Source organism: Salmo salar, chromosome ssa10, assembly GCF_905237065.1.
Source record: "Salmo salar chromosome ssa10, Ssal_v3.1, whole genome shotgun sequence".
Lineage (NCBI taxonomy): Eukaryota > Metazoa > Chordata > Actinopteri > Salmoniformes > Salmonidae > Salmo > Salmo salar.
In genome coordinates, this window is record NC_059451.1 from 44,191,775 (window position 1) to 44,212,184 (window position 20,410).

General features: G+C 45.1%; 1 protein-coding gene across 7 annotated transcripts in view; it reads right to left on the reverse strand.

Annotated features, from left to right (window-relative positions):
- dnajc6 (DnaJ (Hsp40) homolog, subfamily C, member 6) overlaps positions 1-20,410 on the reverse strand; it is a 75,044-nt gene that overhangs the window by 48,841 nt on the left and 5,793 nt on the right. For 4 of the 7 annotated variants that reach the window (XM_014123413.2, XM_014123412.2, XM_014123410.2 and 1 more), the window contains exons 1-2: positions 18,975-19,135; positions 5,876-6,026 (exon numbers count right to left, since the gene is read on the reverse strand). In XM_014123413.2, coding sequence (XP_013978888.2) covers positions 5,876-6,026; positions 18,975-18,987 — 164 coding nt within the window. In that variant the 5' untranslated portion in view covers positions 18,988-19,135. Of the gene's footprint in view, positions 1-5,875; positions 6,027-18,974; positions 19,136-20,410 lie in introns of those variants that run through there. The other 3 variants (XM_014123411.2, XM_014123415.2, XM_014123414.2) reach the window with 3 other exon arrangements.

Sequence of the window (20,410 nt, forward strand, 5' to 3'; positions counted from 1 at the left end):
GTGCATCGTATGTTGATATTGTCCTCGTTCAGCCACGACTCCGTGAAGTATAAGATGTTACAGTTTTTAATGTCCTGTTGGTAGTTTAATCTTCCCAATAACTCGTCAATTTTATTGTCCAAAGATTGCATGTTTGCTAGCAGAATTGAGGGGAGTGGGGGTTTATTCGATCGCCTCCGACTTCTCAGAAGGCAGCCAGCCCTCCGGTCTCACCTCCTCTTCACGCAGATCACTGGGGTTGGGGCCTGTTCCCGAGGGAGCCGTATATCCTCCGCCTCGGGCTCGTCAAGAGTCGTGAAAGAAGAAAAAGGATTCTGCTAGTCCGTGGTGAGTAATCTCAGTCCTGATGTCTAGAAGTTATTTTTGGTCATGGCCTGTTTTTCCTGGGTGAAATTAATCCCTGTGTATCAGCAGTGCTCTGAGTATCTGGCACAATGAACTGCTATACATTATTCACACAGGAGAGGAGAGACAAACAGAAAACAGAGGAGAAGAGGAAGAGAGCAGAACAGCAGAGCACACAGGGGAAAATGTGAGAAGACAATAGACAACAGAAGATTTGTGACGTTCAAGTGAAGAGTGGTAAGGAAAGAAAAAGGATCAGTGGTGTAAAGTACTTAACCTGTTGGGGATAGGGGGCAGTATTTGCACGGCTGGATAAAAAATGTACCCGATTTAATCTGGTTACTACTCCTGCCCAGTAACTAGAATATGCATATAATTATTGGCTTTGGATAGAAAACACCATAAAGTTTCTAAAACTGTTTGAATGGTGTCTGTGAGTATAACAGAACTCATATGGCAGGCCAAAACCTGAGTAATAACCAGATTAAATCGGGTACGTTTTTTATCCAGACGTGAAAATACTGCCCCCTATCCCAAACAGGTTAACAATGTCTACACTGTATTTCTGATCAATTTGATGTTATTTTAATGGGAAAAAAAGTAGCTCTTCTTTCAAAAACAAGGACATTTCTAAGTGACCACAAACTTTTGAACGGTAGTGTACATGTAAGTAGGGGTAAAGTGACTATTCATAGATAATAAACAGAGAGTAGCAGCAGTTTAAAAAAAGGGGTGGGGGGGTCATTGCAAATAATCCGGGTAGCCATTTGTTTAGCTGTTTCGCAGTCTTATGGCTCAGGGGGGAAGAAGCTGTTAAGAAGCCTTTTGGACCTAGACTGGGCGCTCCCGTACCGCTTGCCGTACAGTAGCAGAGAGAACAGTCCATGACTAGGGTGGCTGGAGTCTTTGGCAATTCTTAGGGCCTTCCTCTGGCACCACATGGTAGAGGTCCTGGGTTTTATTTTATTGAAAAAAAAATATTTCACCTTTATTTAACCAGGTAGGCCAGTTGAGAACAAGTTCTCATTTACAACTGCGACCTGGCCAAGATAAAGCAAAGCAGTGCGACAAAAACAACAACACAGAGTTACACATAAACAAACGTACAGTTAATAACACAATAGAAAAATCAATGTACAGTGTGTGCAAATGTAGAAGATTAGGGAGGTAAGGCAATAAATAGGTCATAGAGGCGAAATAATTACAATTAGCATTAACACTGGAGTGATAGATGTGCAGATGATGATGTGCAAGTAGAGATACTGGGGTGCAAAAGAGCAATGAGGATCTGAGGACACATTCCAAATATTTCAGTCTCCTGAGGGGGAACAGGAGTTGTCGTGCCCTCTTCATGACTGTCTTGATGTGTTTGGACCATGATAGTTTGTTGGTGATGTGGACACCAAGGAACTTGAAGCTCTCAACCTGTTCCAATACAGCGAGAGAATAGGGGCGTACTCGGCCCTCCTTTTCCTGTAGTCCACGATCATCTCCGGTCTTGATCACGTTGAGGGAGAAGTTGTTGTCCTGGTACCACACGGCCAGGTCTCTGACCTCCTCCCTATAATGTCGGTAATCGGGCCTACCACTGTGAACAGGGAGTACAGGAGGGGACTAAGCACACACCCCTTAGGGGCCCCCGTGTTGAGGATCAGCGTGGCAGATCTGTTGTTGCCTACCCTTACCACCTGGGGTGGCCCGTCAGGAAGTGTCTTGAGTGTTGGAGTGTGCTACTGGCTAAAAAACAAGTGTGTGTGTGTGTGTGTGTGTGTGTGTGTGTGTGTGTGTATGGCAGTGTTAAAGAGAGAGTGTGTGGACAAGGCGTGAGGCTCGAGAGGCCTGCTCACTGTCAGACAGTACAGAGGCCCCTTTGTGTGTCTGGTGAAGACGCCTGTGCAGAAATACTCTCTCTCAGGACCCAGCGGTGCCAAACTCGACAGCCTCTCTCTCCTTCATTCCTCTCCCCCGCCTGTCCTTCATCCCTGTACACCCCTTCTACTGTTCCTCCCCTTCTCTGTTTTCACTCTAGTCTTTTCTATCAGCTATCTGATTAGCTAATATTTTATCTCAGATATAGATACAGTTCAAAGAATACCTCTCATTATAAACTGGGTGGTTCGAGCCCTGAATGCTGATTGGCTGACAGCCGTGGTATATCACACCGTATACCGTGGGTATGACAAAGCATTTATTTTTATTGCTCTAATTAGGTTGGTAACCAGTTTATAATAGCAATGAGGCACCTCGGGCTTTGTGGTATATGGCCAATATACCACGGCTAAGGGCTGTTCTTGGCACGACACAAGGCGGAGCCACATACCACAGCCCCTCGTGCCTTATTGCTTAAGTGTATCACAGTGGCAATATAGTCTAAAGTGTTATCTCATTGTTGCTGTAATGTAACTGTAGAACCATAGCGGTGTATCTCTGTGTGTGTAATCAGCCCGGGCATTGTTACTCCATTCCATGTTTCACAGCTCAAGGAACCCCGGCAACCAGGGGATGACATGTAAAGATCTCAGCTGGGTGTTAACACAGTCTCCTCCTCTCATACTAGAGCCTAGCAGGCACACAAAGCGCTACTAGGCTCAGTCTCAGAGCGCTATACGGTAAGAAAGTGGCACTTCCTGGATCCTCATTTTGTAGGCTAAGAACAAACCTCACATTTGCATCTTCAAAGTCATAAAAACATGGTAATTTAAGAAACACTGTATATTAAAATGCATACGTGTTTCAGAGTGAATTTACCTACCATATGCCGGTATTCAACTAATTTGACGGCCAAGAAGAAGCACGACGCTGAAAAGTTCCAACTGTTTCATTAGAACTACACACATGAACTACAACTCCCACCACCTGTATATCTCTCATAAGTAGACAGCTTGCCTTTTCAACAAAAAAAAAACATTTTTTTTGCATTTTTAAAAAGTACTGGCTGGCAATGGTCAGTAAAAAACCCCGTTGTAATCTAATTTACCACCCTATGAGTCAGTCTAGCATGGGAGCCAGACCTGGGTCAGACTTAGGTGGGAGGGGAGGCAGTGATATTTCTAGCCTTAGACAATAGACACCATTGCATAGACCCACATAAAAAATACTTCAGTTTACTATAGAATACTAATGTACTTAATATAGAATTCTGTAGTAAACTGTAGTATACTGTAGAATACTATACTACACACTGTAGAATCTCTCGGTCATGTGTACAGTCATGGCCAAAAGTTTTGAGAATTACACAAATATAAATTTTCACTAAGTCTGCTGCCTCAGTTTGTATGATGGCAATGTGCATATACTCCAGAATGTTATGAAGAGTGATCAGATGAATTGTAATTAATTGCAAAGTCCCTCTTTGCCATGCAAATGAACTGAATCCCCCAAAAACATTTCCACTGCATTACAGCCCTGCCACAAAAGGACCAGCTGACATCATGTCAGTGATTCTCTCGTTAACACAGGTGTGAGTGTTGACGAGGACAAGGCTGGAGATTACTCTGTCATGCTGATTGAGTTCGAATAACTGACTGGAAGTTTCAAAAGGAGGGTGGTGCTTGGAATCATTGTTCTTCCTCTGTCAACCATGGTTTCCTGCAAGGAAACACGTGCCGTCATCATTGCTTTGCACAAAATGGGCTTCACAGGCAAGGATATTGCTGCCAGAAAGATTGCACCTAAATCAACCATTTATTGGATCATCAAGAACTTCAAGGAGAGCGGTTCAATTGTTGTGAAGAAGGCTTCAGGGCACCCAAGAAAGTCCAGCAAGCGCCAGGACTGTCTCCTAACGTTGATTCAGCTGCGGGATCGGGGCACCACCAGTGCAGAGCTTGCTCAGGAATGGCAGCAGGCAGGTGTGAAGGTGTCAAGAAGGGCAGCAAAGAAGCCACTTCTCTCCAGGAAAAACATCAGGGACAGACTGATATTCTGCAAAAGGTACAGGGATTGGACTGCTGAGGACTGGGGTAAAGTCATTTTCTCTGATGAATCCCCTTTCCGATTGTTTGGGGCATCCGGAAAAAAGCTTGTCCGGAGAAGACAAGGTGAGCGCTACCATCAGTCCTTTGTCATGCCAACAGTAAAGCATCTTGAGACCATTCATGTGTGGGGTTGCTTCTCAGCCAAGGGAGTGGGCTCACTCACAATTTTGCCTAAGAACACAGCCATGAATAAAGAATGGTACCAACACATCCTCCGAGAGCAACTTCTCCCAACCATCCAGGAACAGTTTGATGACGAACAATGTTTTTTCCAGCATGATGGAGCATCTTGCCATAAGGCAAAAGTGATAACTAAGTGGCTCGGGGAACAAAACATCGATATTTTGGGTCCATGGCCAGGAAACTCCCCAGACCTTAATCCCATTGAGAACTTGTAGTCAATCCTCAAGAGGTGGGTGGACAAACAAAACCCCACAAATTCTGACAAAGTCCAAGCATTGATTATGCAAGAATGGGCTGCCATCAGTCAGGATGTGGCCCAGAAGTTAATTGACAGCATGCCAGGGCACTGCAAATATTGAGTCTTTGCATCAACTTCATGTAATTGTCAATAAAAGCCCTTTGACACTTATGAAATGCTTGCAATTATACTTCAATTATCTGACAAAAATATCTAAAGACACTGAAGCAGCAAACTTTGTGGAAATTAATATTTGTGTCATTCCCAAAACTTTCGGCCACGACTGTAGTACTTAGTATTTAATTTTGTTGTATACTGCAGAATAGTATAGTAAATACTTCAGCATTCTCTACAAAGAAAATCTGTAGTAAATACTACAGAAATATCTACAAAAACACAACAACAAAAATAACTATACTAAATACTACAGTTTAAATTTGTCCTTTCCCCTCCCCCATTTCCCAATTTGTGCCCCCCGTAAGTGAGAAACCTACATGCCAAGTATAGGCCCTATATTGTGTTCCCTATGGTTATAGAAAAAGAGCAGAAGCTATGAACTCCTCATTCAGAACCCAGTCCTACCTACCTACAGGTTATGAAACATTTGCTCTTTAGTATTTCTCCAGTAGGCTTCCACTTCAAGTGCCAAACATAATAAAACAAAAACACTTTAGTAAATACTACAGTCATGTCCACAAAAATACTACAATAAATACTACAGTCATGTCCACAAAAACACTACAGTAAATACTAGTCATGTCCACAAAAACACTACATTAAATACTACAGTCTGCAAAAACACTACATTAATTACTATAGTACATACTACTCTTTTTGTATACTACATTATTTATACTATAGTATAAACGGACATACACTTAAGTCAGGTCTCCCTTGTAAAAGAGGTCTTCAGTCAGCAAAAACACTACAGTGAAAACTATAGTATTCCTAACATAGTATACATTATAGTATGTTTTCATATGTGGAGATTAGCTATAACAGAGCTATTGGCAGGGGCAGGGGCATGTCAACTTACCCCAGCCTATCCCCTTGCCAGAGCCAGGGGATAGGTAGTGTTCTGGGATCAGGAAAGGTACAGGGAAAGGGGATGGGGGTGGTTGTTGGGACTTACGTGGCCACCTGGTGCATTACTTTGGTGGAGGTGTCCTTTAGAGTGTCCTTCAGGTTATCCTTGAAGTTGCTGAAGAACTTGCCGGCTCCGCCCTTCACCATGTCCAGCAGGCCTCCGCCATAGTTTGCGTCCATATCTGGAGATGGAGGACCTTTACAATTAAGAATGAAAGGAGAAACACACAGAAACACACTGAGAATGTAGACAGAGACAGAGCGAGACAGAGCGAGACAGAGCGAGACAGACGGAGTCAGACGGAAAGGAGACAGATGGAGACAGACATGTAGATGCATGTAGAGACACACTATATGCAGTACAGCACAGACAAACAAATATAACAACATGGGCGCAGAGACAACATACAACATATACAGTAACAAGCACACTAACTGGACTGATAAACTGCTGAAGAAAGAGAGCGAGAGAACTGCAGTCAACTGTGGTACTGTGCTACTTCAAGAGAAAGCACTCCTCTTGGACCTCACCCAAGTCCTATAATCTGACTCAGCAACCTGGTCTAAGCACACTCCTCCCTTCTCCATCCCATCCATCTGTACAAAGCACGTGGCACCGAGCTCCCACTGCCGCTACCACCACCACCACAACTATTACCACTACCACCACCACCACTACTACTATCACTACCACCACTACCACTACCACCACCACCACTACTACTATCACTACCACCACTACCACTTCTACCACCACCACTACCATTATCACTACTTGCCAGCTCAGCCCTCCACCATGTCCAGCAGCAACCCTCCTCCATTGTTGGCGTCCATATCTGGAGATGGAGGACATGGTCAGGTCCCCCTTATAAAAGAGGTCTCCTGATCTCACTTGGATTTCCTTGATAAATAAAGGTTATTAAATAAAAATAAAAACTACAACCATCACTACTATCATTAACACAAACCTCAGAGCCTCAACACACAGTGTTCCGCTATAGAAGGTCTTTGACAGTAGTTATCAAGTGCTGTAGCTCTATGGTCTTTACAGAGCAATTTAAATCTAAGAGCTTATCAATCAAGCAAAGGACAGCTTCAAGTGGGTGATTAAGCCTGAGCAGGGGCTCCATTCTGGCATCTAGGAGGCACCTGAGTGTGCACTGACTGAATTCCTTTGACTTGATTGCAACACATTTAATGGAGTCTCAGAAGACAGTAAATCCATCATGTTGGTAAAAGGGACATTTTATGGGAATTCCTACTGAAATGGAGTGCTGCCTTTATGTCCTGATAAAAGTGTGTGTGTGTGTGTGTGTGTGTGTGTGTGTGTGTGTGTGTGTGTGTGTGTGTGTGTGATAGTTGTGTGGGGAAAACAGCTTTACCATACCACACAAAGGCATCCACGCACGCAGACACACACAGTTAGAGTGAGAGTGATAGCCAGCAAGCCTCTTTTCGAGACACAGGCACTTGAGACTGTCGACAGGATTCATTCAGCAATCTCATTGTGAAACGCCACTGCTAAATGAGAGAGATTGCTAACCTTCTCCAACACACTGATGATGCAGAAATATGTCTCTCCCTCTTCTCCTTCAACTCTAAATTCAGACTGCCAACACTCCTAAGAGGTGTCTGGTATCTGACAGGCAGAATTATTTCCAATTCCACCTGAATATGCTTGTGTTTAAAGCCAAGTTGAGTAAACACAGCATTCTATATCCTAAATGAAGTGCGTGATCGAGTTCTCATTCCTAATTCTAAGGGTGTGATCGAGTTCTAATTCCTAATTCTAAGGGTGTGATAGAATTCTAATTCTTAGTTCTAAGTGTGTGATAGAATTCTAATTCTTAGTTCTAAGGGTGTGATAAAATTCTAATTCTTAGTTCTAACGGTGTGATAGAATTCTAATTCTTAGTTCTAAGGGTGTGATAGAATTATAACTCTTAGTTCTAACAGTGTGATAGAGTTCTAATTCCTCATTCTAAGGGTGTGATAGAATTCTAATTCTTAGTTCTAACGGTGTGTTCTAGTTCTAGTTAAGCAAGTCGTGTGTCCGCGACATGGCTGGTTTTCCCTTTGTAATCCATGATTGTCTCTAGACCCTGCCACATAGAGCTGAAGTAGGAAGTTTACATACACCTTAGCCAAATACATTTCAACTCAGTTTTTCACAATTCCTGACTTTTAATCCTAGTAAATATTCCCTGTTTTAGGTCAGTTAGGATCACCAATTATTTTAACAATGTGAAATGTCAGAATAATAGTAGAGAGAATTATTTATTTCAGCTTTTATTTATTTCATCACATTCCCAGTGGGTCAGAAGTTTACATACACTCAATTAGTATTTGGTAACATTGCCTTTAAATTGTTTAACTTGGGTCAAACGTTTCGGGTAGCCTTCCACAAGCTTCCCACAATAAGTTGGGTGAATTTCGGCCCATTCCTGCTGATAGAGCTGGTGTAACTGAGTCAGGTTTGTAGGGTTTCTTGCTCGCACACGATTTTTCAGTTCTGCCCATACATTTTCTATAGGATTGAGGTCATTGCTTTGTGATGGCCTCTCCAATACCTTGACTTCGTTGTCCTTCAGCCATTTTGCCATAACTTTGGAAGTATGCTTGGGGTCATTGTTCATTTGGAAGACCCATTTGCAACGAAGCTTAACTTCCTGACTGATGTCTTGCGATGTTGCTTCAATATATCCACATAATTTTCCTCCCTCATGATGCTATTTATTTTGTGAAGTGCACCAGTCCCTCCTGCAGCAAAGCACCCCCACAATATGATGCTGCCACCCCCGTGCTTCACGGTTGGGATGGTGTTCTTTGACTTGCAAGCTTCCCTGTCACGACATCCGCCGAAGTCGGTTCCTCTCCTTGTTCGGGCGGTGCTCGGCGGTCGACGTCGCCGGTCTTCTAGCCATCGCCGATCTACTTTTCATTTTCCATTGGTTTTGTCTTTGTTTCCCACACACCTGGTTTTCATTTCCCAATTACTGGTCATGTATTTAACCCTCTGTTTCCCCCATGTCTTTGTGTGTGATTGTTTATTGTTCAGGTCGGTACATTTCCGGCTGTTTTTTCCGGGTGCTGTTTTCACCCGTGCTTTATGGCAACCGTTATTGTTCGCACATTGGTATGTGTACTGTGTGCTTTTTCTTAAGTTGTTCACTCGTCTCTGCTCTGACTTACGGACCCTGGCCGCTGGCGTGGGATGGAACGACAGGGCCCTGATCGACCACTATCGTTGCAGTTTGCGCGAGGACGTCCGTCGGGAGTTGGCCTGCAGGGACACCACCCTCACTTTCGACCAGCTAGTGGACCTGTCCATTCGGTTGGATAACCTGCTTGCTGCTCGCGGACGTCCAGATCGGGGTCTGTCGGTTCCATCCCCCAGCACCACCGCTCCGACGCCCATGGAGCTGGGAGGTGCTGCACTTAGGGAGACTGGAGGAGGTTCCGTTTCATGCACCATCAGTGGCCGCAGTGGGCACACTGCCGGTCGGTGCTGGGGAGGTTCCTCTGGGAGTCGAGGCAGCTCTCGCGTCACCCCAGGTGAGCCGGCAACATGCTCACCCAGAGCTCTCTGTTGCCCTACATGTTTTTGAACATTACTTTTCCTGAGTTTTCCCCACATTCCCAGCATAAGGCGCACGTCGATTCAGGCGCAGCTGGGAATTTCATTGACAGATCATTTGCCCATAAATTAGGGATCCCCATTGTTCCTGTGGATATGCCCTTCCCAGTTCACGCCCAAGACAGTAGACCATTAGGGTCCGGGTTGATTAGAGAGGTCACCACGCCCCTGGGCATGGTGACGCAGGAGGGTCATAAGGAGAGAATCAGTCTCTTCCTTATTGATTCTCCTGCATTTCCCGTGGTGCTAGGCCTACCCTGGTTAGTCTGTCATGATCCCACTGTTTCGTGGCAACGGAGGGCTCTCACGGGGTGGTCACGAGAGTGCTCGGGGAGGTGTTTAGGGTTTCAGTTGGTGCTACTACGGTGGAAAGTACAGACCAGGTCTCCACCGTGCGCATTCCCCCTGAATATGCCGATTTGGCTCTCGCCTTCTGTAAGAAGAAGGCGACTCAATTACCACCCCATCGACAGGGGGATTGTGTGATAAATCTACTGGTAGACGCCGCACTTCCCAGGAGTCATGTGTATCCCCTGTCACAAGCGGAGACGGCGGCTATGGAGACATATGTCTCTGAATCCCCGCGTCACTGGTACATTCGGTCTTCCACTTCACCCGCCTCCTCGAGTTTCTTTTTTGTGAAGAAGAAGGAGGGAGGTCTGATGAGTGGAAGACGGCGTTCAGTACCACCTCAGGGCATTATGAGTACCTCATCATGCTGTACAGGTTGATGAATGCTCCATCAGTTTTCCAAGCCTTTGTAGACGAGATTTTCAGGGACCTGCATGGGCAGGGTGTAGTGGTGTATATTGATGACATTCTGATATACTCCGTTACATGCGCCAAGCATGTGTCCCTGGTGCGCAGGGTGCTTGGACGATTGTTGGAGCATGACCTGTACATCAAGGCTGAGAAATGCCTGTTCTTCCAGCAGGCCGTCTCCTTCCTAGGGTACCGCATTTCCACCTCAGGGGTGGAGATGGAGAGTGACCGCATTTCAGCCATGCGTAATTGGCCGACTCCCACCACGGTAAAGGAGGTGCAGCGGTTTTTAGGGTTTGCTAATTACTACCAGAGGTTTATCCGGGGTTTTGGCCAGGTGACGACTCCCATTACCTCACTGCTGAAGGGGGGTCATGTACGTTTGCAGTGGTCGGCTGAGGCGGACAGGGCTTTTGGTCACCTAAGCGCTCTGTTTATCTCCGCTCCCGTGCTGGCCCATCCGGATCCTTCTTTGGCGTTCATTGCGGAGGTGGACGCGTCCAAGGCTGGGATAGGAGCGCTCGGGCATGCCACCGAAACTACGCCCCTGTGCTTTCTTCTCGAAGAAATGCAGCCCGGCGGAGCAGAACTATGATGTGGGGGACCGGGAGTTGTTGGCTGTGGTGAAAGCCTTGAAGGCGTGGAGACATAGGCTTGTGGGGGCTAAACACCCTTTTCTCATCTGGACTGACCACCGCAAACTGGAGTATATCCGGGCAGCGAGGAGACTGAATCCTCTTCAGGCAAGGTGGGCCATGTTTTTTACCCGTTTTGTGTTTACCCTGTCCTACAGACCAGGTTCCCAAAATGTGAAGGCAGACGCACTATCCTGGCTGTATGACACAGAGGAGCGGCTCATGGATCATACTCCCGGCCTGCTGCCTGGTAGCGCCGGTCGTGTGGGAGCTGGATGCGGACATTGAGCAGGCGTTACGTACAGAGCCCGCTCCCCTCCAGTGTCCAGCTGGGCGTCTGCACGTTCAGTCTGCTGTCCGCGACCGGCTGATCTATTGGGCCCACACGTCACCCTCCTCTGGTCATCCTGGTATCGGTCGGACGGTGCGCGGTCTTAGTGAGAAGTACTGGTGGCCCACTTTGGCTAAGGACATGAGGGTTTATGTTTCCTCCTGCTCGGTGTGCACCCAGTGCAAGGCTCCTAGGCACCTGCCCAGAGGTAAGTTACAACCCTTACCCGTTCCACAACGGTCGTGGTCGCACCTGTCGGTGGATTTCCTGACCGATCTTCCTCCCTCTCAGGGTAATACCACGATTCTGGTCGTTGTGGATCGTTTTTCTAAGTCCTGTTGTCTCCTCCCTTTGCCCAGTCTCCCTACGGCCCTACAGACTGCGGAGGCCTTGTTTACACACGTCTTCCGGCACTACGGGGTGCCTGAGGATATAGTGTCTGATCGGCGTCCCCAGTTCACGTCCAGGGTCTGGAGGGCGTTCATGGAACGTCTGGGGTTTTCACCCCGAGAGTAACGGGCAGGTGGAGAGAGTGAACCAGGATGTGGGTAGGTTTCTGAGGTCTTATTGCCAGGACCGGCCGGGGGAGTGGGCGGCGTTCGTGCCCTGGGCAGAGATGGCCCAGAACTCGCTCCGCCACTCTTCCACTAACCTCTCCCCCTTACAGTGCATACTGGAGTACCAGCTGGTTCTGGCGCCTTGGCATCAGAGCCAGATCGAGGCTCCTGCGGTGGACGACTGGTTCAGGCGCACGGAGGAGACATGGGACGCCGCTCATGTTCACCTTCAGCGGGCCATGCTGCGCCAGAAATCCAGCGCAGACCGTCACCGCAGTGAGGCCCCGGTGTTCGCACCAGGGGACCGGGTCTGGCTCTCGACCCAAAACCTGCCCCTCCGCCTGCCCTGCCGGAAGCTGGGTCCGCGGTTTGTGGGGCCATTTAAAGTCCTGAGGAGACTGAACGAGGTATGTTACAGGTTACAGCTTCCCCCCGATTACCGTATTAACCCCTCGTTCCATGTGTCTCTCCTCAGGCCGGTGGTGGCTGGTCCGCTCCAGGAGTCTGAGGTGCGGGAGGTTCCTCCGCCCCCTCTGCACATCGAGGGGGCACCGGCGTATTCAGTTCGATCTATACTGGACTCGAGGCATCGGGCAAGGGGCCTTCAGTACCTCGTGGAGTGGGAGGGGTATTGTTCGCACATTGGTATGTGTACTGTGTGCTATTTCTTAAGTAAAGTGCATTGTTCACTCATCTCTGCACTCCTGCACCTGACTTCATGTAGCAGCTACACCCACCGCCTGACGCTCCCCCTTTTTCTTCCAAACATAACAATGGTCATTATGGCCAAACAATTCTATTTTTGTTTCATCAGACCAGAGGACATATCTCCAAAAAGTACAATCTTTGTCCCCATGTGCAGTTGCAAACCGTAGTCTGGCTTTTTTATGGCGGTTTTTGAGCAGTGGCTTCTTCCTTGCTGAGCGGCCTTTCAGGTTATGTCGATTATAGGACTAATTTTACTGTGGATATATATGCTTTTGTACCTGTTTCCTCCAGCATCTTCATAAGGTCCATTGCTGTTGTTCTGGGATTGATTTGCACTTTTCGCACCAAAGTACATTCATCTCAAGGAGACAGAACGCGTCTCCTTCCTGAGCGGTATGATGGCTGCGTGGTCCCATGGTGTTTATACTTGCATACTATTGTTTGTACAGATGAACGTGGTACCTTCAGGCATTTGGAAATTGCTCCCAAGGATTAACCAGACTTGTGGAGGTCTTCAATTATTTGGCTGATTTCTTTTGATTTTCCCATGATGTCAAGCAAAGAGGCACTGAGTTTGAAAGTAGGCCTTGAAATACATCCACAAGTACACCTCCAATTGACTCAAATTATGTCAATTAGCCTATCAGAAGCTTCTAAAGCCATGATATCATTTTATGGAATTTTCCAAACTGTTTAAAGGCACAGTCAACTTAGTGTATGTAGACTTCTGACCCACTGAAATTGTGATACAGTGAATTTATAAGTGAAATAATCTGTCTGTAAACAATTGTTGGAAAAATTACTTGTGTCATGCACAAAGTAGATGTCCTAACTGACTTGCCAAAACTATAGTTTGTTAACAAGAAATTTGTGGAGTGGTTGAAAAACGAGTTTTAGTGACTCCAACCTAAGTGTATGTAAACTTCCAACTTCAACTGTACGTCTACTTCAACTGTACCGTCTATCTGGTTTGGGTAGGTTTTAATAGTCACAGTGGGAACAACATCCCCTATACACTTCCTGATGAACTCATTCACTGTGTCCGTGAGTAATATCCTCGGAAGCGGTGGATGGTGTGCACGTCTCCTGAGTCAGACTAGAAGTCCATTCTGAATACCTCTTCTCCGCCAGCAGCATCTTGGAGCAGCCTCTGGGATAAGTTCAGTTGCCCTGGGGGGTACGAACAAAGGATGCAATTCGGGAAAGTCGTATTCCTGGTCATAATGCTGGTGAGTTACCGCCACTCTGATATCCAAGATTTCTTTCCGTCTGTATGTAAATACACAAAAAAAACATTGTGGGCTAATAATGTAAGATATAACATACAAAAAAACAAAATACTGCAAAGTTGCTTAGGAGCTAGAAGGGCTTCCATGTCTGTCGGCACCATCTTATTATTGGGCAGGTAGCATTCTCCTGTTATCCACCAAACCCAGATTCGTTGGCCAGATGGTGAAGCATGATTCATCACTCCAGGGAACGCATTTCCACTGCTCGAGAGTCCAATGGCGGCAAACCATTACACCACTCCAGCCGATGCTTGGCATTGCGCATGGTGAGCTTAGGCTAGTGTGAGGCAGCTCGGCCATGGAAACCCATTCAAGACGATTCTGTGCTTCCAACTTTAGTGGCAACAGTTTGGGGAAGGTCCTTTCCTGTTTCAGCATGACAATGCCCCCGTGCACAAAGCTAGACCCACACAAAAATGGTTTGTCGAGATCAGTGTGGAAGAACTTGACTGGCCAGCACAGAGCACAGAGCTCTGACCTCAACCCCATCTAACACCTTTTGGATGAATTGCAACACCGACTGCGAGCCAGGTCTAATCGCCCAACATCAGTGCCCGACCTCAGTAATGCTTTTGTGGCTGAATGGAAGCAAGTACCCGCAGCAATGTTCCAACATCTAGTGGAAAGCCTTCCTAGAAGAGTTGGAGGCTGTTATAGCAGCAAAGGGGGGTCTAACTCCATATTAATGCCCATGATTTTGGAATGATATGTTTGACAAGCAGGTGTCCACATACTTTTGGTAATGTAGTGTAATTATAAAATGAGTGAAAGACTTTTCCTTCGAAAATGTTTATTAAATATGTTAAAAGCAGCTTTTCTGTGTTGGAATGGTGTGGGCATACCCAACAACAGAATGGTGTGGGTGTAATCTGGTCATTAAAAATATTCATGTGAGTAGACTGCTGATTGGTCAGCTCAGACAATGAGGCGGGATATATGCAGGAAATAGAAAACATTTTTTAAACAGTCTATTTGAGATACAAGTTTGTAGGGTTTTTTAAGTGTTTTTTCTCCAACTTATGCACTGGCCACAAATACGAGTCAACAACATTATTTGGGTATGAGTTAACAGAATATGAACTTTTAAAAGTGAAGTTTTCACTGGACAGTTGCTTTAAGACTCATTGTACTTCTTGGGCATTACTTAGCATCCTCCTTCAGACTATTTAACCAGTCAGCTTGTCCCTCTTTTAATGCTAGAGGAACACTTCAAAGCCTCCTCCACAGCCATCCCTTAGAGTTGGTTACTGCTCTCTGAACTCCGACCAAAACGCCCCCCTCTCACTCTCCTCCTGTTCATCCTTCCATCCTCCCTGCTCCAGTCAGGCACCTCTGATGTGAGAGAAAGGCCCAGTCAGAGAGCCGCTGGCCCAGAAAGAGATTTGGCCCCGGTCAGAGAGATCAATACAGACACAGTCTCAATGTGCCTCTCTCTCTCCTTCAACAGCCCCAACCTTCATCCTTTATACCTTCTATCCGGTGCAGGGTGAATAGGACAGACAGAGCGAGACAGAGAGAGACAGCGAGAGACAGCGAGAGACACAGACAGACACAGAGAGACACAGACAGACAGACAGACAGACAGACAGACAGACAGACAGACAGACAGACAGACAGACAGACAGACAGACAGACAGACAGACAGACAGACAGACAGACAGACAGACAGACAGACAGACAGACAGACAGACAGACAGACAGACAGACAGACAGACAGACAGACAGACAGACAGACAGACAGACAGACAGACAGACAGACCTGTGTACTGCAGTAGTGACATGTGGGCCTCTGTTGTGGATCAAACAGGAACAGGAACTTTCCCAACAAACAGGCTCTAAGCTCTTTATTATAGATGCTGCTGATAAGACAAGAGTCTATGATTAATCTGTCTGGAAGGGACAGGCAGCTTGACATCAATAGTGACTATGTGGGAGATAGACACCCACAAAACATAATTGATATAGCAGCAGATATGCACAATACTAAACTCCACCCAAAAACTATATTTTGCCATTTGTTTCATTAGTCCATTGTTGACATGTTCCCAAAATGTTTTGCTTGTCAGTAATCAAGAAATGTAACTTCCAAATACAGAAATGATCCCTGTATGATGCACAATTTTCCTTTAAGACTTAAATATTTACAGCGGACTGAAGTGACGTCATCCAGCCATCTATTTATCACTTAATGTCAGTAAAACAGCTCTAATGTAAGAGCGCTGCCCTGAAGTTGGGGAGATGGGGAAGTTTGCATTTCCAATGGGAAATTTCTCACATAATATACATTTTCTGATGCTAAGCTGATGGTGCCTGGTGGTCTCACCAATCCCTTTCAAACACACTGGAGATTTACAGTACATAAACCAGGGGTAGGCAACCCCAGTCCTGGAGTGCCGCATCACCTGGAAGACCAGATGTGTTGAATTTAGTCAATCACTGAACTGATCAATTAGCTCAGTTGGTCAGCTGTGGTGCCTAGTTGGAACAAAATCCTGCAGTTCCTGCAGCTCTCCACGAAGAGTGTTACCTACCCATAACATAGACTCTGCTATGTGGGAAGACAATGGGAAAACCTCCAATGCAGTCTCAGACCCTAACCACTAACCAAACACCTACTACTTAGGTGCAACATGTCTATCCACCTGTCTCTGTGTCTGCCTCTGTGTCAGTTGGTCAGTCAGTCGTTCAGTCTGCTTGTGTGCTGGCTTGCCTGCCAAACACGACTGACCAGATGGAGATGGGAGTCTGCAGAGCTCTGATGTTTACTGAGCTACACTGCACAGACACACAGAGAAGCAGAGGGAGCAGGAGATACAGACCACATACAGCCAGCCAGCCAGCCAGCGCAGGCAGACTCACCTGACACTCAGCCATCTCAGAGGTCTATGTCCCCCTCTCCCTCCTCCCCTCTCCTCCCTTCTCTCTCCTTTCCCCTCCCCTCCACATCGTACACTTCCCCTCAGCTCAGATAGATTCAGTACCTAAGGCCAGGTCTTTCAGTGCACTGCAGTGAGCTGTGGATATATCCAACCTGGTCTCAGAGCATTTCGTACTATTCTGTACATAAATCTGAGACACTCCATTTAGTATATGTTACATTTGATATGGTTTCAAAAGACAGATGGTTACTTAAGGCAAAAACAAAAGGAGGGTGGGCGTATAATGCAAACGTCTAGCAACCCAAAGGTTGAGAGTTCGTATTTCATCATGGACAACTTAGCATTTTAGCTATTTAGCACATTTTCAACTACTTACTATTTGTTTGCTACTTTGCAACTACTTAGCATGTTAGCTAACTCTTCACCTAACCGTAACCCTTTTAGCTAACCCTTCCCCTAATCCTAACTTTAACCAAACTCCTAAACCTAACCCTAACCCCAAGCCTAGCTAATATTAGCGAGCTAGCTAATGTTACACACCTAGCCATCTAGCTAAAATTCGTAACATTTGATACGTTTTCCAAATTCGTAACAAATCATACGAAATGGGTGATGGACTTCCACAAATGAATACATACCAGACGACACGTGATATATCATACTCAATGAAGTGTCTCAGATTTACAGTGGCAAGAAAAAGTATGTGAACCCTTTGGAATGACCTGTATTTCTACATAAATTTGATCTGATCTGATCTTCATATAAGTCACAACAATAGAAAAACATAGTGTGCTTAAACTAATAACACACAAATTATTGTATTTTTATTGTCTATATTGAATACATCATTTAAACATTCCCAGTGTAGGTTGAGAAAAGTATGTGAACCCCTAAGCTAATGACTTCTCCAAAAGATAATTGGAGTCAGGAGTCAGCTAACCCGGAGTCCAATCAATGAGACGAGATTGGAGATGTTGGTTAGAGCTGCCTTGCCCTATAAAAAACACTCACAAAATGTGAGTTTGCTATTTACAAGAAGCATTGCCTGATGTGAACCATGCCTCAAACAAAAGAGATCTCAGAAGACCTAAGATTGAGAATTGTTGACTTGCATAAAGCTGGAAAGGGTTACAAAAGTATCTCTAAAAGCCTTGATGTTCATCAGTCCATGGTAAGACCAATTGTCCATAAATGGAGAAAGTTCAGCACTGTTGCTACTCTCCCTAGGAGTGGCCGTCCTGCAAAGATGACTGCAAGAGCATAGCGCAGAATGCTCAATGAGGTTAAGAATCCTAGAGTGTCAGCTAAAGACTTACAGAAAAGGCCCACAAATTAGAATGTTGAGAACATGTTTAATTGACTCACAAACTTCCTCTGAAAGTTTCAGTACTGATTATTTTAAACCCAAGAACATGTTTTAGAACAGTAATCTCAGTAAGAAATATGCTAACATGATTGCCATTGCTAGCTAGATAGCTAGCTAAAACGGTTGCCTAGCAACAAACATCTTAAGAAGATTTGAAAGATATTTGGGAAGTTCTTAAGAAAATCATTCAATCTTAAGATAGAGGAGTGCAATTGAGGAATTGCACTTCAACTACTTTATGAACTTATTTATTTTCTTAAGAAGATTCTTACATTTTGCTAAGATGTGTTTTGTGAATATGGGCCCTGGTTGATATATCCCTGTTCACAACACTACCACTCACTCACTGACAATGAACTGTGGCTTTTTAACTCTCCAATGGCCACATGACATACAGGCAACTCAACTGTATGCAGGAAAATCCCTACATACAATTCTTCAAAAGGAACAAGGAAGGATAGAGTATTATTGGGTTAGTGTTTTTTTGTTGTTGCCATGTTAGCTATTGTCAAGCTGTCTATTACTGTCACTGTTAATCAAGTCTTAGGGCTACACCACATCAGGATGATTGATAGGGACTATGTAGATGGTCTAATCATAATGTGTGCATGTTCAATTACATTAATTGAAGTTTTATTAAAATATTGGTAGCTTAATAAAAGACTGTAACATGAGATCACTGCTATGATGAGATCAGCTCTACTCACACAAAATAAAAATGAAAGCAGAAAAATATAGGCTACAATATAAGGAGACACTACGATTACATGATGCAATGCGCGGAAACATTAAGACAGAAATGTCTAGATAATCTATTTGAACCTATTTACACTGATCTTATTCAAATTGAATATATTTCAGGGAGTATCACACAGCGACAGGCGTGCTCTGCCTCGCATGCAACAGATCTGCATTATCCCCAGCTTGGCCTTGCTTGCTGCGCGTGAGCCACACCGCCTCCCATGGAGAGCCACCGCTTACCTGAGCTGTCCATGGTGCTGCAGTCGTTCTCCCGCAGTGGGCCTGCCTTCGGTCCTCCTAGGGTTGCTGCTGATACCAAGCCTCCACCGATTCCGCTGCGTCTCCCTCCTCCGTTATTGAAGCCTCCGCTGCTATCGACCAGCTGTAAAGATTCATAGCCATCATAACTGCATGGCTTTTTCTTATAGCCACCCAGTAGGCTCATCTCATGAGCACTGCGCCGTGGATTTCAGAATTACATTAAAAAAAGACAAAAACAGCTACTGAATGGCGTGAATGCACATATTCTGGACGATAAATCTCAGATATATTCTTAGAAATAATCCACCAGATATGTGTTAGTAGTTCCAGCACCGTCTCTCTCTGATTTATTTTCTCCGGGATATCAAGAGCAGGACGCTGTCATCAGGTCCGCATTTACTACACCGAACATCCACGGTTGTTCTGACTGCCAGTCCCGGTTGAGTTAATGGGTCCTTTCCGGCTTTATGCTGGCTCCAAGCCAATCCTGACAATACCATTCCGGCAGTAGGTGACTAAATGATCGCCTGATTCCCTGATTCATAGTTATTTATTTACAAAGCAGTAATATTTGTCAGAAAATATACATTCATGTTGAATAGGCTGATGTGATGATAGCCCACTGGATATCCTACACAGGATTCTATTCTATACGAAAATATTCACATATCTATTTCTAATAACGTATTTTAACAGCCTACAGTTATCTTCAAGATATCTTCATAACTAATTATAAAGGTTAAATTAACAATACAAACCACTTAAAAATTGCACTGTTGGTTAGAGCCTGTAAGTAAGCATTTCACTGTAAGGTCTAAACCTGTTGTATTCAGCGCACATGACAAATAAACTTTGATTTGATTTCAGTTTCTTATAATCTACATAGGCGACAGTCTCCATTGCTAAGGGGCTTTAATTCGACCCATGTATTGGCCAGCTGTAGGCTATACTGTATAGCACCTCCACAGGAGGATAATAAAGGGATTAAAGTGCTGAAGTCTTTTAGTCAGCACTGTAGGACAGCATAGTGCTTTGTCAGGGAGGGGGGAGCACTTCAGTCAGTTGATAACTAAAGAGCTCGACTCTCCCCCCAGCCCCCACAAAAGGCGATCCCCCAGCCCTCACAAAAATTTATCCCACAAATGGCACCATATTGCCCATAGACCTCTGGTCAAAATGGCCAATGGTCAAAAGCAGTGGAGTAAAGTACTTAAGCAAAAATACTTGAAAGTATCACTAGTCCTTTTTTTTGGTATCATTACTTTACTATTTATATTTGTTGACAACTTTTACTTTTACTTCACTACATTCCTAAAGAAAATATGTACCTTTTACTCCATACATTTTACCTGACACCCAAATGTACTTGTTACATTTCGAATGCTCAGCCAGGACAGCAATGTCGTCCACTTCAC